This window comes from Vipera ursinii (assembly GCF_947247035.1).
Source record: "Vipera ursinii genome assembly, chromosome: 1".
Taxonomy (NCBI): Eukaryota; Metazoa; Chordata; class Lepidosauria; order Squamata; family Viperidae; genus Vipera; species Vipera ursinii.
The window spans coordinates 304,128,824-304,145,635 of NC_139512.1; the positions used below are offsets into that span (position 1 = coordinate 304,128,824).

A 16,812-nucleotide genomic window follows, 5' to 3' on the forward strand; every position below is an offset into this window, starting at 1 on the left:
CATACAACTTAGTTTCTAGTCTCTTGCTTGCTACTCTTCTTTGAACCTGTACTACTGTGTCTGAATTTTAGTATTGGGATTAGAATTTACCATTTACACTGAAAAGTTACATTTAGCATGAACTCTTAGATTAACCTGAAAGATACAAAATTCTTCTCTGAATGCTTAAAGGTGAAATTGCAATTGGGAGATGCTGTTAGGTTCTTGCGGATGCATCATCAGAATTTCAAAGGCAAGCCTGAGACAGCCAACATTTATGTGGCTTTTACTCTGGCAGGAACTGAGTTCATTAAATAGGTTTTAAATAGAGAAGATAAAATTTAGAGAGTTTTCTTAAAAATAAGATTTGGGGATTACTGCTGTTGGGAAATTGAATGAAAGCTCTTTATGTCTTTTTTATTCTGGAATCTGATCCTGAGATAATATGGACACTGCAGATTGTAAGGCTTTCCCCCAATCAATTTGGTGTTTGTTCTTGATACAAAAAAGGATATGATTTATTTATTGGATACAGTTTTTTGAGGCATTCATTGGTTGTCTAATGTGTATTGTAGAATAAATGTAATTCATCTTTTGAAGGAATTGTTGAGAAGCGAACTATATTTTTAGACATTGTGAAAAGCAAATATCCCATATTCATTATTTCTATATATACTGTGTATATTAGAAGCGATTATTTCTCATATTTTGTGTGAGTGGAGCCAAGTGAGCACAAATGTCTTTTTGAGAAAGTGAGAAATACCATGTTTTCCTGAAAATAAAGACCTACCCTGAAAGTAAGCCCTAGCCTAATTTTGTGGGAAAAGCCAGCCACAGAGGCACTCGACCGAGTTGTACCCATGCAGCCCTTGACCCGGTGCAGATCCCAATGGGCTCCATGGTTTTCTATGGAGCTCCGGGAGATGAAGCGTCGGAGACGGGGCCTAGAGAGCTGTTGGAGGTCCAGCCGATCTTAATCCGACCAGTTGCGACTAAGGTCGTTCACGAGATCTTATCTCGCGGCGATGAGGATGGCAAGGTCTAACCACTTTGCTACACTCATCGCGTCCGCAGATAATCGCCCAGCCGCCCTGTTTAGGGAGACTCACTCCCTCCTTAATCAGGAGGTGAGGGAGGAGCCCTTGCAGGGTCGTGCCGAGGAGTTTAGCCGATATCTGTCGGACAAAATCGCTCGGATTCGGACCGATTTGGACTCCGACTGGGCAGAGACTGACGATGAGGACACGGGCAGTTTTGTCGATGTTATCTGGGAGGAGTTCGATCCTGTGACTCCTGAAGACGTGGACAGGATCATGGGGAAGCTGAGCTCCACCACGTGTTTATTGGACCCGTGCCCCTCCTGGCTGGTTTATGCGGCCTGGGATGGGACACGAGGCTGGCTCCAGGCAGTGATAACTGCTTCCTTGAGTGAGGGTAGTTTTCCCGCCGCCTTGAAGGAGGCGGTGGTGAGACCCCTCCTCAAGAAGCCTGCTCTGGACCCAGGTGTATTAAACAACTTTCGTCCGGTCTCCAACCTTCGCTTTCTTGCGAAGGTTGTTGAGAGCGTGGTGGCGCATCAGCTCCCTTTGTTCTTGGAGGAAGCTGATTATCTGGACCCGTACCAATCGGGTTTCAGGCCCGGGTACAGCATGGAGACGGCATTGGTCGCGCTGGTGAATGATCTCTGGCGGGCTCGGGACAGGGGTTGTTCCTCTGTCCTAGTCCTGTTAGACCTCTCAGCGGCTTTCGATACCATCGACCATGGTATCCTGCTGCGGCGTCTCAGAGGGTTGGGAGTGGGAGGCACAGTTTTTCAGTGGTTCTCCTCCTACCTTCTGGGACGTTCGCAGTCGGTGTTGGCAGGGGGGCAGAGGTCGACCTTGAGGCCTCTCATTTGTGGAGTTCCCCAGGGATCGGTCCTCTCGCCTCTCCTGTTCAACATCTATATGAAGCCTCTAGGTGAGATCATTCGTGGTTTTGGAGTTGGGTACCAACAGTATGCTGATGATACCCAGCTTTTCATTTCAACCCCAAACCACCCCAGTGATGCCCTCGACGTGATGTCCCGTTGCCTGGAGGCGGTCCGGATCTGGATGGGGAGGAACAGGCTTCGGCTCAACCCTGACAAGACTGAGTGGCTGTTCGTGCCGGCATCCCGGGAAATTCAGATTATTCCATCTCTTACTATGGGGGGTGAGTTATTGCCCCCCGTAGATAGGATGCGCAACTTGGGGGTCCTCCTAGATTCACAGCTCTCTTTAGAAGATCATATAGGAGCTGTGACTAGGGGGGCCTTTGCCCAGGTTCGCCTGGTGCGCCAGTTGCGGCCCTATCTGGACCGGGATGCCTTACGTACAGTCACTCATGAGCTCGTGACCTCTCGTTTGGACTACTGTAATGCTCTCTACATGGGGCTGCCCTTGAAGACCACTCGGAGGCTTCAACTGGTGCAGAATGCAGCTGCGTGAGTTGTGCTGGGGGTCTCCCGATACTCCCATGTTACACCTTTGCTCCGCGAGCTGCATTGGCTGCCGGTTGCCCTCCGGGTGAGATTCAAGGTGCTGGTAATGACCTACAAAGCCCTACATGGCATGGGTCTGGATTACCTGCGGCCAGCGTCAACTTCCCTCCGCCCAGTGCGCTCCCACAGAGAGGGCCTCCTCAGGGTGCCTCCAATCAGAGAATGTTGACTGGTGGCCCCCAGGGGGAGGGCGTTCTCTGTGGGCGCGCCAGACCTGTGGAACTGCTTGCCGGTTGAGCTCTGGATGGCCCCCAACCTTCGCTGCTTCCGGCGGGATCTAAAAACCTATTTATTTGAGCAAGCCGGCCTGGTCTGATGGGTTTGGGGGTGGGTTTTAATATGGTTTTAACTATTGTATATATTGGGCATAATTATTTAATTGTTTTTTAACTTTTGTATTTTGTATTTTAATATTTATTGCCCTGTACACCGCCCTGAGTCCTTCGGGAGAAGGGCGGTATAAAAATTCAATAAATATAAATATAATATAATATAATATATATATAAGCCCTGCCCCGAAAATAAGCCCCAGCTATGGTAGGATCGTCAGCCAGACGGAGGGTGTAGCCAGCTGACATTGCTCGCGTTGGGAGTGCCTATGGGGGGAGGAAGATTTCTTCCCCTCCCCCTTCTCCCCAAGCAATTGCCGCTTGGCTCTTGTAAGGGACTAGAAAAGGGGCTGAAAGGACCCCAAAAACAAGACCTAGTGCCTTTTTTGGAGACCAAAAATAAAAAAAAATAAAAAAGACCAGGTCTTATTTTCAGGGAAATGAGGTATTTGTAATTCAATCTTTTGATTACTACATTTGACTTAAGGGTTCATATTCCACTTGTATTCTCCTGCAAACCTTACTAATATGTTTTAGAAATAAAACATTCTGTGTCCTAGTTACGGAAACCAATTTGCTCTTAGTATGAAGAAAAGTTAATTTACTGTGTTTGAATCGAGTTAAGTAGCTGCTCTTCCTACGTCTGCCGAGTTATTCACTGGAGCAATCTGTTCTTAATTCAGGCAACAGATAATGGCCGCATTGAACTCTCAGACTGCTGTCCAGTTCCAACAGTATGCAGCCCAACAGTACCCAGGCAACTATGAGCAGCAACAAATCCTAATTCGTCAGCTCCAGGAGCAGCATTATCAACAGTATATGCAGCAACTTTATCAGGTCCAGCTCGCACAGCAGCAGGTATAGTACACCATGGTAGCAATGCGACAGAATAGCAGCTTTTTAATTTTCTACTGAAACTGAAACTCCTTATACTGTAGGTACTTCTGAAGCTAGAATAAATTCTAATAAGAATAAATCTTTATAAAGCTAGAATAAATTCCAATAATATGTCTTACAGCCAAGTGGCAGCACCTAGGCAACCAATGGTGATCTTGAAAAACTGAACAAGTTCCAGACTAACTAGTGTTTGGATGGGACTCTATCGGGAAATCCAAGGGCTATAAACTAAGTTGGGAATTTGAAAGAACATTTTGAAAAAAAGATGGTGGTAAATCACTGTTGTATAATTACTGGGAAAACAATATGGATATATTAATAACACCAGGAGAGCTTGGTATTTTATGTATTGTAACATGAATATGTTCATGCAGTCACCGGGAGACCGAAATATAATGATTTATGTGTGTGTGCATGTTGTTACAGTTTTTAAAATTCTGTTTAAATTGATACGTACATTAGGTGACTCCTGTCAAATACATTGCACACTTTTGTGGACTTTGCAATAAGTGCTCTTTTTTTAAATTTCTAGGCAGCTTTACAGAAACAGCAAGAAGCAGCTGCTACAGCTTTAGTTACATCAGTATCAAAGGCAAATTCAGCCACTGCAGGGGAAATCTCATCAGTCAATGGACAGGCTAGTGCACATGCAGGCAGCCCTGAAAAAGATCTGGAAATAGATGCTTTAGAAGAAGCACTAGAGAATGGACCAAAAGGTATGACTGATGTTTATTGGACTCTTTGAAACACAATAAATAGTTTGAGTATTTAATATCGTATTTAGTACAGAATATAGATACCCGCTTTTGTTGTTTTTGACTAAAGCCTGTATGTGCCCCCTTTTCTAATGATTGGAACTAATGGCCTGCAGATCAGTGGCTTACTGCCTTGTAACTATGCAGAGTGCAGAATCCTATTCATAGACAAAAATTGGATAAGTAAAAATTGGTGGAGGAAAAATGCAGTTTCTTGTGGTCTTTCATTTGGGGTTTTAAGGTAGCATCGTGTTGTTGTTAGTTGCGAAGTCGTGTCTGACCCATCGCGACCCCACGGACAACGTTCCTCCAGGCCTTCCTTCCTCTACCATCTAAGAAACTGCTTTATTACTGGACTATTGCTGCTGATTAGCCCAATATTGTTTACACTGACCTTGGCTCCTCATCTGTACCAAGACAGGACATGGCATATAATTGGAAATTTAACCCTTGCTTACAGACAAGCCTTTAGGTGATTCAAACCTGCTATGAGGTTTTGGCAGAGTGAGACTGCTTTACATCTAGGCCTACTAAATAATTTGGAAAGTGTAGCCCTGTAGTGTAGTTATTCTCTGTACTGTGGTTCTTAATCTATTGATATACCATCCCAAGACAATTATGTTGAAAAATGTAAATTTCCTTAGCTTTGTTGCACTTTCTTTTATCCCTCCTCCTTTTTAGAATCAATTCCAGTCATAGCAGCACCCTCCATGTGGACACGGCCCCAAATTGCTGATTTCAAAGAGAAGATTCGCCAGGATGCAGATTCTGTAATCACAGTGGGCAGAGGAGAAGTAGTGACAGTTCGAGTTCCAACACATGAAGAGGGCTCTTATCTTTTCTGGGAGTTTGCTACAGACAATTATGACATTGGTTTTGGGGTATATTTTGAATGGACAGACTCCCCTAACACAGCTGTCAGTGTTCATGTTAGCGAATCCAGTGAAGATGAGGAAGAAGAAGAAGGTATCTTATTTATATACTTAGCAAAGATTTAAATGTCTTGGAGATACACTCAGTTTATCACATCTTTGTTCTACATTATTTGTTAGTAAAAAAAACAACCCAAATCTTATAGCTACCTTATTTGAAATTTGCGAAGTTGATTCTAATATTTGAATGCAGGTGGGAAATAATAAATGCTGAAATAATCTTCTTTTATCCTGGGTAATTCCAAAGATGTTAGGACTGTGATTCTCAGAATGCCCAGCTAACCATTGGGTTAAGTCATTGTAAGCTGAAAGTTATCAATTGGGAAGCATGTTTAATAAGTTAATATTCCTTTCACAATTATTGTTGTAAATGACTACCGACTCCCTTGATATTACAAGGTTCTTCAGTATAGTATTGTGATTTTCCGAATTCTCTTTTGCTGTACAGTAACCTTCATTTATAAGGGACGCGGTGGCTCAGTGGGTTAGGACGCTGAGCTTGTCGATCAGAAGGTCGGCAGTTTGGCGGGTCGAATCCCGAGTGCCGCATAACAGAGTGAGCGCCTGTTACTCGTCCCAGCTTCTGCCAACCTAGCAGTTCGAAAGCACGTAAAAATGCAATTAGAAATATAGGGACCACTACGGTGGGAAGGTAACAGCGTTCCATGCGCCTTTGGCATCTAGTCATGCCGGCCACATGACCACGGAGACGTCCTCGGACAAACGCTGGCTCTTTGGCTTTGAAATGGAGATGAGCACCGGCCCCTAGAGTCGGAAACGACTAGCATGCATGTGCGGGGGAACCTTTACCTTTACCTTTAACCCTCATTTACTGAACGGTCTGTATGATATTTTCTTCATAATTGGATTGGTGAGCAATTGTCCTAACCATTGTGTGATAAAAACAGGTAGTCCTCGGGTTACAGTGGCAATTAGACTGGGGTTGTATCAGGTGACCATGCTTTACAGTTGACATCATAATCCAAGAACATTGTTAAACGGGTAATCAAGCAGAGCCATGCAAATGCAGGAAGCCAAGAAAAAGAAAGGCGCACTGCAAGTGCAGAAAGGCAAGGGGAGGAGGGAGTGAGCCCAGGAAAGAGGGTGTGGTGTGCATGTGAGTGTAGCCGCAGGAGGACTTAACCCGGGTGACTTGTCACCTTCGCTGCTGACTTCCCCATTGACTTTGTGAAAAGCTGGCAGGGAAGGTGGCAAATGACAATCACATGACCGTGGGGGTGCTGTAACCAGTCATTTAGTGCCAGCTGGTTATCAAGTACCTGAATTGTGATTGCATGTCCACAAGCGTGCTGTGATGGCCAGAACTTCTTGGACTGATCTTAAGAATTAGTTGTTTAATACTGTCACAACTTTGAACAGTTACTGAATCAGTCAGTAAGTGAGGACTAGCTGTAGTTTCATAGCATCCAGTTTCCTAAGTTTTGGCAACTTCAAAGAGCAAGAAGAATGACTTTGTGGGTGCCTGGTAAATGTATATGTATTCTTTGCTAGTTGCATGTTTAAGTTAGAATCTTAATTTACATGGAACTCGTAGTACAAGCTGGCAGGACAATTAACTCAAATTATTTCATTTGCACTAATTTAATTTTGAATTGAATTTAATCAATTCAATTCATTTATTAATGAAATAAGTATTGACATTTATGGAGCCCATCCTTTCACTATTCCTTCGTGGAAGACAACCTTTTAGCAACTTTGATTATATTAACAAATAGCCTTACACTTCCATTTACCAAAACTGTAGGAAAACAGTGCTATTACAACTAGGCCATTTTGCTCCATTATCATGAGGATAATAATTCTGCTGCACTTTATTGTCCTAAAAAATTGGATCAAGATTTTACTGAGAAATCACATAAACATTTTTTTAATTGTCTATTAACATCATCCATCCACATATATCTTCCAGGAGATAACTGAAGAAAGTTTCAAAACTATGATCTTCATTTTATTAGGCTCTAATAATGGTAGAAATGGAATTGTCTAAAAGTATAAATCAACTCTAAAATAATGGAATTAAATGTAACACTTGTTATTCTGTATTTACATTGACCAAAAGCATTCATTCATTAGTTAAGAAGATTGCCCCAGATCGCAGTGAGTGAATTAATTTCAGTTGCTTCTTTGCAAATCGTGGTATCGAAATGTCATGCTTTCTTACCCACACTGTAAATTGTTTAAGGTTGTGCAGTTGGATTATTTGTATTGATCATTATCTATAAATAATTGATTGCGGGACTTATTTTGCATTAAGCATTATGCAGTAATTAATACTTTATTTTTGTCTCTTTCTCAGAACATGCTAGTAGTGAAGAGAAAGCCAAAAAGAATGTGAACAAGCCTCAGCTAGATGAAATAGTGCCTGTGTACAGAAGAGACTGTCATGAAGAAGTGTATGCTGGCAGCCATCAGTATCCAGGGAAAGGAGTCTACCTTCTTAAATTTGACAACTCTTATTCACTATGGAGGTCAAAAACAGTTTACTACAGAGTGTATTATACTAGATAAAGCTCTTATGTTGTTGGAGGTTGGGGTGGTGCGGAAGACATCATGTTATTTGGAATGTACATCGATCATACTGGACTATTTGACTTCGTTATCCCGTTTAATGTATCTGTGTTGTGTGTGCGAATGTGTGTGCTTATTAATTTTGATACCAGGAATGAGGCTATTATCTATAGATCATTCTAATGAGATGGGTGGGGCTAGGATCTCCCATCTTTTCTGGTGATGGTTCTTTGTCAGAAGTCAAGACAAAAGTGAACTGAATTGACTTTCAAAATGCTTTCAGTTCCAAGGCACGCATGCACGCACACACACACACAAACACACACCGGGAGATGTTTCATTAGTGGCAGTCTTGATGTTGCCTGATGTATAAACTTTGAACTTTTAAAACAAATCTGTTAGCTGTCATTTGATGGTACCAGCCTTACTTGTGGAGAGCAGGGGAGTTGGATGCCATCTGCACTGTAGCAAGCAAGTTTCTTAATACTGTGTTTGAATGTCAGATTTTTACACCATTAAACTTGAAACCTTAGTGGATGCAGTTTAGAAAAGTATTTGCTGTCTGTTCTCATTGAAAAAAAATACTTGGAGCCTAGTATAATATGATTTTGGATGAGATAAAGAAATGTGTGTGTGTGATGTGCACGCATGCAAGCAAGTGTCCTTGTCAAAAGGTGTGCACGCCCATGAGTGTACATATACACAAATACATGCATATGCTTACCTATATACATCAGGGATGTTTTATTTTGATCACAGACTTATAAAGAATTGATTTTGGGCATCAAGAAAATAACAGATATCTATCTTTCCCTTGTACCCGTTGCTATTCCTAGGATTGGTTTGTGTATTATTTTTAAACAAAGACATAACAGTTGGATAAAACTCTAGATTTGTCTCACCTAAAATTAATGAGATCCACTCTTGCTTTTGAAATTTGTGACAAAACAGGTATATATATATCAGACATTCCTTTTGGAGTACATGTCTTTTGGAACTGTATAGGTAAATGTCCTTATACATAATACATTTGTCTGCACTGGTTTTATAATCTAGGGATCTTTTCCTTTTTTGTAAACTGAAGCTTCCACTTCCACTTTATGTATTATCAGAGAAGTTTGCATTATTGCAGAATAAATATTGCACTAACGTTCTTAAAATCACTGCCAGGCTCAACCCTATCTTAATTTTAGGTTACTTTTCATTTTCCAACACATGCCCTCTTATTCTTTCACAATAAGAATATTCCAACGTTCATATCAAGACTAGACCAAAACTAAAATTACATATTTGCTCAACAATGATTAAAAGTGGATTTTTGTTCTTCATTTCCAGTTATATAACAATTCTTGTATGGACTATGCTTCCCAAAAGCAAGGTAGGAGTGCAGATGTTAAAAAATCAGTTTGTAGAGGTGTGTTATGCTTGACATCCACATCACCATTTTTTCTTTGTGGAATAATTCTTTGGAATGGCTGACATATTTGTTCTACTGCAAATAAATATGTTGGTATTTTGGACATTCTGTTTGAATATTTGTATATACATGATGTTTTTTCTTTCTTATATCTTACAAAGAGTTATCTTATTTGATTTAGCGTTTTAAGCTTCTGTCCAACTAATGCTGTCAGGACAGCTCTGCTCTAACATGTTGTTTCCTCATGTGTACATAATACTGTATAAGCAATGGAATTGAAAAATAATTTGCTTTTTCAAAGCTGTTATTTTAAAAGGAAATTAGAGGCAGGCATTTATTCTGTTCCATTTGTTTTCATCCATACAAATTATGATCTAAAACTACAAATATGTTGGAGAGCAATACTTGTAAACAACAGCATTTTTTTGCTGTCAGGCTTTGTGGATATCCAAACTCCAAAAGTTGCCTCTTACTGTTAAATAGTGCAGATAAGTGCGCTTTCAAAATATCTTGGAATAATATATTTAATCTGAATTAAAAATGATTATATGTATCTTCTGTCTTTTTCTTAAGTTCTATCAACATTACCTGAGTGAGGGAAAGTACAGATATAATACTAGAAATGTCCCTTTAATGAACACTTTTTAAACTATATTTTTAACTCAGAGATTAAGTCAAACTATGTTTCATTAGCATGTATTTATTTTTATATATTTCTTTGCCTAATAACATAAGTTTAATTTGCATGATTTGCCCATGGCTTCAGAAATGTTTCTGCCTCCAGAATTCAGATTAATTAGGCAATATTGCAAGAGTTAAATTGAAGGTTGATACTGAAGAGATGCTAAAAGAAAAAGAAAAAAAAGTAAAAGCTACTATGTGGATTGGTAATATGAGGCCACAGTTGGGGGAGGAGGGATAATGTAGGTCAGATCCCCCATAGCTATCATTGGAAAAATTCCTCAAAAAGTGCACAGATATTCAAATGAGTTGTATGAAAGCCATATAACAGATCCAGGTCAAAATTTGAGGTCCTAAAATTGAAGCTAATGCTGACTACTTTCCACCAGCCACTCATGTGAATCTACTCAAGCCAGACTGCAAACCAGGAACAATTGTGATCCAAGAAGGTACAGAAAATAATTCCAGACAACTAGACAATTGAACCAAGCCACTAAAATCTGAGTAACGTTGGATATACTTTAAAAATTTTATGTCACTTACTATTCTCATTCTAGTTGCAGAGTTTGAGCTAGCCTGGAACCAATGAGATGTACAAGGAACCAATATTCTAAATCTTCTTTTCTTTGAAGTCAGAACATTTAACAGAATTTAGGAATGTAAGTGCATTGCTACATGTCCCCAATGAATTGTGTGTGTTTATCATACTTGTAATCTCGGTTACCAAAGGTAACATTTCAATGAATATATGTGAAAACAATTTTTCTGGCCAAATGTTTTCTTATCTAAAATTCAGGAATCTTTCTAGTAAACATGATATCTAATATCTGTGAAGAGTCTCAGTCATCCAAGTCATGGTTTTCTCAAAGGTGTTTTTTTTTCCAAAGGCAACTGGACTATGTTTTTAATCTTGAGGAAGAAGACACTTCGCTTGTCATCCAAGAAGCTTCATCAGTTCTGACTGGACGGTGGGGTGATGGAAAGATTAGTTCTGACCATCCTTCCATCCCACCCATCATCCAATCAACTGATGAAGCTCCTTGGATGAGAAGCGAAACATCATCTTCCTCAAGGGAAAAAAGAATTTCTTCCTCAAGGAAAAAACAGAGTACAGTTGCCTTTTGGGAAAAAAGCACCTTAGAGGTGATATCTAACACACCATACTATTTAATCCCCTGTGTAATTTTCAAGCAGTGCTAAAATGTAATTGATTGTATCTTATATTGAGAGCCAGTTTGGTGTAGTGGTTAAAACACCAGGCTAGAAACTGGGAGACTGAGTACTAGTCCCACTTTGCACAAGGAATGAGCTGGCTGGCTTTAGGCAAGTACACTCTCAGCCCTAGGAGGAGGGGCAGTAGCAAACCACTTCCGAAAATGTTGCCAGAAGAAAAACAAAGCCCTGGAGGGGCTAGTCTTCACCATTGCTGAGAGTCAACATGGATTCAAAGGCACAAAAAATAACGCCAAATCTGTGTGTTACTTTAAAATAATGAATGGCTATTTTAAAATCAAATCTATCTCCTTATTGGTATAGATTATATAATTTATGTGGGGAATAAAAAAAATTAGAATTAAAATGTTAAGTTGAAAGTTCAAATGTCTGCAAGAAAAAAAAGGACTGGGGCAGCCACAAATAATATACATGCAAAACAGTAAAAAAAGCATTGATTTTCAATGTGACACAGTTTTTCTATATGATAAATTATAGCTGTGGATGATTTAGTAATATAATTAATGTGAGAGGAGTAATTAGATTTGTGGTAATAAAAAGTATCTTAAGTGATCCTGAACTACTACTAGATAGGAAACAAAAAATACAATCTCTATTAAAGTTGTATCTAGTATTCTAAAACAGATATTAAAAAACAATTAAAAAAGAATCACACAGATTGAGATTTAGCCATGCTTCCTGTTGAGAATGAGGGGGGGGGGTGTGCGCACACGCGCGCATGCTTTTCTATCTAGCTGAAGGAGTAAATATGAATGCTAATGTTGGCTAATTAATTCACATTGCATATCCCTCAACCTTTGGGGTCTTGTATTACACCTGACAAGATGACAAAAAAATGGAACCAGTCAGATAAATTACAGTGACCAGGTCTTTTAGAAAAACATATACCTTTACATTTAAAAAATGGGAAAAATAATTATCATTCAACTTACAACCAAAATAAAAATAGCAAAGTAATACTACAATATAGGATTTCATTCAAAATAAAAAGGTAATGAAGGTAACCCTGTGACAGAAAGTCTGTCTAACGCTAAAGATCACACAGGTAGTCCTCGACTTACATTCATTTGTTTACTGACTGAAGTTAACGGCACTGAAAAGTGACTTATTTCATACTTACAGCATTGCAGCATTCCCGTGCTCATGTGTTCTAAATTCAGACACTTGGTAACTGGTATATATTTATGATGGTTGGAGTGTCCTGGAGTCATGTGATTACCTTTTATGACCTGAGAAGCAAAGTCAATGGGCAGCCAGAGTCACTTAACAGCTGTGTTACTAACTTAACTGCATTGATTCACTTAACGACTGTGACAAGAAAGCTTGTAAAATGGGGCAAAAATCACTTAACTGTCTTGCTCAGCAACAGAAATTTTGGGCTCGTTTGTGATCCTAAGCTGAGGACTTCCTAGATTCTGGTGAAAAATTGTATTAATATTAGATTAAGCTTTCTGATTAAAATCCTGCCTCCCTAACTGGTTTAATTCTCAGAAATTTTTAAAAGCATATAGACATGAACAGAAAAAAAGTCCCTCTCGAAAAGATACTGAAAATACTTTATTTATTTTATTTTATTTTTATTACATTTATATCCCGCCCTTCTCCGAAGACTCAGGGCGGCTTACAAGCTTAGCAGTAGCCTTCATTCTATGTATATGCCTGCTTATTAGGGCTTTCACACACCCCCGCAAGCGGCATTATTACAAAGTCAGCTTAATTGCCCCCAACAATCTGGGTCCTCATTTTACCTACCTCAGAAGGATGGAAGGCTGAGTCAACCTTGAGCCTGGTGGGATGCGAACCTGCACTAATTGCAGGCAGCTGGTGTTACTTAAGGAGGCATTAGCCCACTGCTCCACCAAGGAGCAGTGGGCTAATGCCTCCTTAAGTAACACGCAATTAAGTAACACGCAATTAGTAGGCCAAGGTGAAACTTCCTTGCAAGGTGCATTGGTAGACCAGGTTATTTGAGGGACCTCTCTCCCATGATTTCTGCCTGGCTAGTATATGCCAACACATTTGGTATACTCTAAATTCCTTTGATGAAAATGTGCCAAGACCCATGTGCCTTCTCTGTTGCTGTGCTTGCCCTCTATAGAATGAAATGTGTGGGTGGCTCCTACCCTGCTGGGGTCCCATAAGGCCTTGGGTTAAGATGCAGGAACCCCTTATTTGGATAGGTTTTGTCTGTGTTTTTGTGTGGAGCAACCAAATCCCATCTTGTTTTGTACTATAATGTGTTTTTATAGTTTTATTATATTGAACTGCGTAGAGTTCGTTTAGAGTTGGGCAGTGCCTAAACTGAAATAAATAAATAAGCAGGTCATTCAATTTTCATCTAACTGGTATTTCATTGATTTGTTTAATGTATTTTTAGTTTACTTTCATCTACACCGTGTAGATATATGGCATCTAAAAGATAACACACAAAAAAAGATGAAGGGAAAAACAAATTCAGAAACTAATTCTTAAAGTTTCTGTTACTTAGAAATGAAATCCAGGATAACTTTATATATTGCCCATGGTTTCTTAACCATCATTTTGTTGAACAATCATCTAATACAAACCTTTATTATTCCTAATAGCCCAGGGGTGTCAAACTCACAACATGATGTTTTGTGACATATTGTGTCTTTTTTGCCATTGCCAGCAATGCGGTGGGCACGGTTTTGCTATGATGCATCCGGCCAGCAGGCCGGCAGTTTGACACCCCTACAGTAGCCCCAGACAGCATAGTCAATAGTAATGGATGCTTTGAATTGTAGTTCAGTCACATCTCTAAGGTTATAGGATCCCTTCCCCTGCACTATATAAATGTTGCTAGCTTTAGATAGCTACCTTGGAATAAATGAATAAATAAACAGAAATAATATACTCTGATATTCTACTAATCATGTTATTAAAAGCAATTAAAGTAAAATATATTGATTTTCTTTAGCTGGAGACAATTATCTTCAACTTCAGTGGATGAACCAATGTTACAATTCAGAAGATTGGTTCTTTTCCTCAATCCTACCAGCTCATTGTGGAAGGCTAAAATCTGTTGAGTAAAAAGAAACATTAAACACGTGTAGATTCTCTTGTGTTGCCAAGAGGTTGAGCCCTGTTTTTCTTGGCTCTCAGAACTTAAGTATTGTGCATATCAGAGCCTGCACACAATGCCATCCTGTAGTTAATCCAGGCTCACAATTATCCCTCCATTTCATTTCTCTTTTAAGCGTGTTTGAGGCCTTCGGTGAAAAACAACTCTCTCCTCATCACCCTGCGCAGAACTGCCTCTATGATTGACCTACAGCTGAAAGCTAAAATGAGGTTTCGTTGGCAGCCTATTATTAGAACTGAATTAGTTATTCAAGGCCCTAGCTGAATAGTATCCAGATGGTTAATAACCTTGTGTTACTTATTGGTAGACTTTGAGGAAATTATGCTTTTTAGAACCAATTCATTTTTGGTTGATTTGACAAGTTTATACCCCACCCCACCCCACAAAATGGAAGAAACCCTTGACCTTGGTGTTTCAGGGTAAGTAAGAAAAAAGTATTGCACTGCTAAATCCAAAATACTTTGAACGTTCTGGAGAATAGAAATGCAGTAGTGTGGTATAGTATGGCAGTCCTGAAGAATACATTTTGTTAGATCTGTGAAGGAGTTGGTAAACTAATTCCTTCCAAATAATTCTGGATTGCAATTCTCACAATTCCCACTTAGTGAGAATTTACCATTAGCTTGCAAAACCCTGTCCTAGCTTTTCTTCTCTCAAGGCCTCATCCCCTGTTTCTGGAGTGGCAGACTAAAGTAATGTTGCTTTTGTTATTATGACAATGTTGTATTGCAAGCTCTGCCCCTTTTAGGGAGGGCTGTGCAATGTCACAATGCAGGTAGAAAAGGGGAGTGACTTGCATCGCAACACCACCGAGCTGCTGTCAGTCTGATTCCCTGGGTTCCCTTGCCTGGTGGCTATTACTGGTAAATTCTTATCTCTAATGTACTTCATATTAATTTATTTTACAACTTAAAATTAAGGTAGTTTTCTTTGTGTATTGTAATATGAAAATCCATCCTATATGGCTATCCAAATATAACAGAACTAAAGCCATAGGTGTTAAGATTTGTAGTTCAGCAACATCTCAAATATCACATCACAATCTCTGTGATACATAATTAGAACCCAAATCCCCAGGGCCCTGTAAGATTTTCTGCAGCTCTTAGAACCATCTCCATCAATTAACCAAAAAAACAAACAAAACCCCAGAATAAAATAACATTATGTCTTCCCACCATTGTGAAGTTGGTAACTTGGAAGATGTTATGTCTTATATTGGCTCATCGTAAAGAAAAATCTAAAACTTCTCCACAAATCAGATTGAAAATAAAATGGCCTTAGCCTCCTTGCCTACTCTGAAAAAGATAAAATGTAGTATTTTCTATGCTTGCTGAGTCACATGATGATAGCAATAGCAATATCACTTAGATTTATATACCACTTCATAGTGCTTTACAGCAGGGCTTTTCAACCGGTGGTACATTGGCAGGTGGTACACGGCCATGCCCAGCCTAGCCAAGTGTAGCCGAGGAGGGAACAAGCCAAAGTGGAGCAGTGCAGGACTTCCCATGAGAGAATCCTCGAGAGCTGTGAAGCTGCTGGGGAAAGACAAAGGCCCCAGGATCGAGAAAGGAGGAGGAAGGGGTGGAGGCAGGAAGGGATATAAAAGGAGGCAGTTTGGGCGGGAGAAGGAGAGGGGAAAAAAATATTCAGCCTTGGGGGGGAGGAGGAAGAGTCAGCTGGAGCTGCACCGAAGAGAAAAGGAGGAGGAGGAGGGGTGAGAGAGGAGAGAATAAAAAACAGGCCAGGCACACGCAGGCAAGGTGTGTGCGACAAATAGGCAAGAAATGCAGCTGGGGAAGGGTTGCCCTCTGAGAGGAATGAAGAAAGGCAGCATCCCCTGAAGGAGACCAGCAAATGGCCCTCGCCCACTTCACACACAGGTGGACTCCAGGGGAGGGGACGCCGCAAGTGGAGTGAGAATCCACATTCCTGCGCTACGCTGCCCAGCCCAGCCCCCCGTTCTGCCCAGTTTCGGCAGGCAGCAGCACACTCTCCTCACCACATGGAGAGGCTGGGCCAGGTGAGGCGAACTGGCGAGAAGCCAAACCTGCCTGGGCGCGTGCAGATGCAGTGGCAAGCGCCTGGCACCTGGCGTCCTAGGTAACAGTTTCCCCCCGCAGGCTGACCATTTTCTGAGCACTTCCCTTTCACCCGGGATGCCAGGCCCCGTATGCTTGCTGCTGCCTCTGCGCCTGCCCAGGCAGATTCAGCTTCTCGATGGTTCACCTCACTTGGCCCAGCCTCTCCACCCGGTGAAGAGAGACCGCTGCTGCCTGCCAAAATATCTTCCCACCATTCTGGTCTTAAGGCTGTGCAGCTCTTGTCCAGGAATTTACAGTGGCCTTTCAAGCCATGGCCAGCGGCTGCACAGCCACCAGCTGTGCTGGCGGCCTCTCCTTCTCCCGTTGTCTCTTCCTGGGGAGGGAAAGGAAG

At 40.8% G+C, this 16,812-nt stretch overlaps 1 protein-coding gene across 5 annotated transcripts in view; it reads left to right on the top strand.

The window, feature by feature from the left end:
- Nucleotides 1-16,812, top strand: part of ACBD3 (acyl-CoA binding domain containing 3) — a 40,219-nt gene that overhangs the window by 8,664 nt on the left and 14,743 nt on the right. The window contains exons 5-11 of one of the 5 annotated variants that reach the window (XR_014494447.1): nt 3,513-3,687; nt 4,259-4,442; nt 5,163-5,447; nt 7,731-7,902; nt 9,278-9,320; nt 10,598-10,699; nt 14,212-14,365. Coding sequence is in view for 2 of the 5 variants with exons in the window: in XM_083379567.1 (XP_083235693.1) it covers nt 3,513-3,687; nt 4,259-4,442; nt 5,163-5,447; nt 7,731-7,902; nt 9,278-9,371 (910 nt within the window). In the remaining 3 variants the exon portion in view is untranslated. Of the gene's footprint in view, nt 1-3,512; nt 3,688-4,258; nt 4,443-5,162; nt 5,448-7,730; nt 9,899-10,597; nt 10,700-14,211; nt 14,366-16,812 lie in introns of those variants that run through there. The other 4 variants (XR_014494446.1, XR_014494448.1, XM_083379567.1 and 1 more) reach the window with 4 other exon arrangements.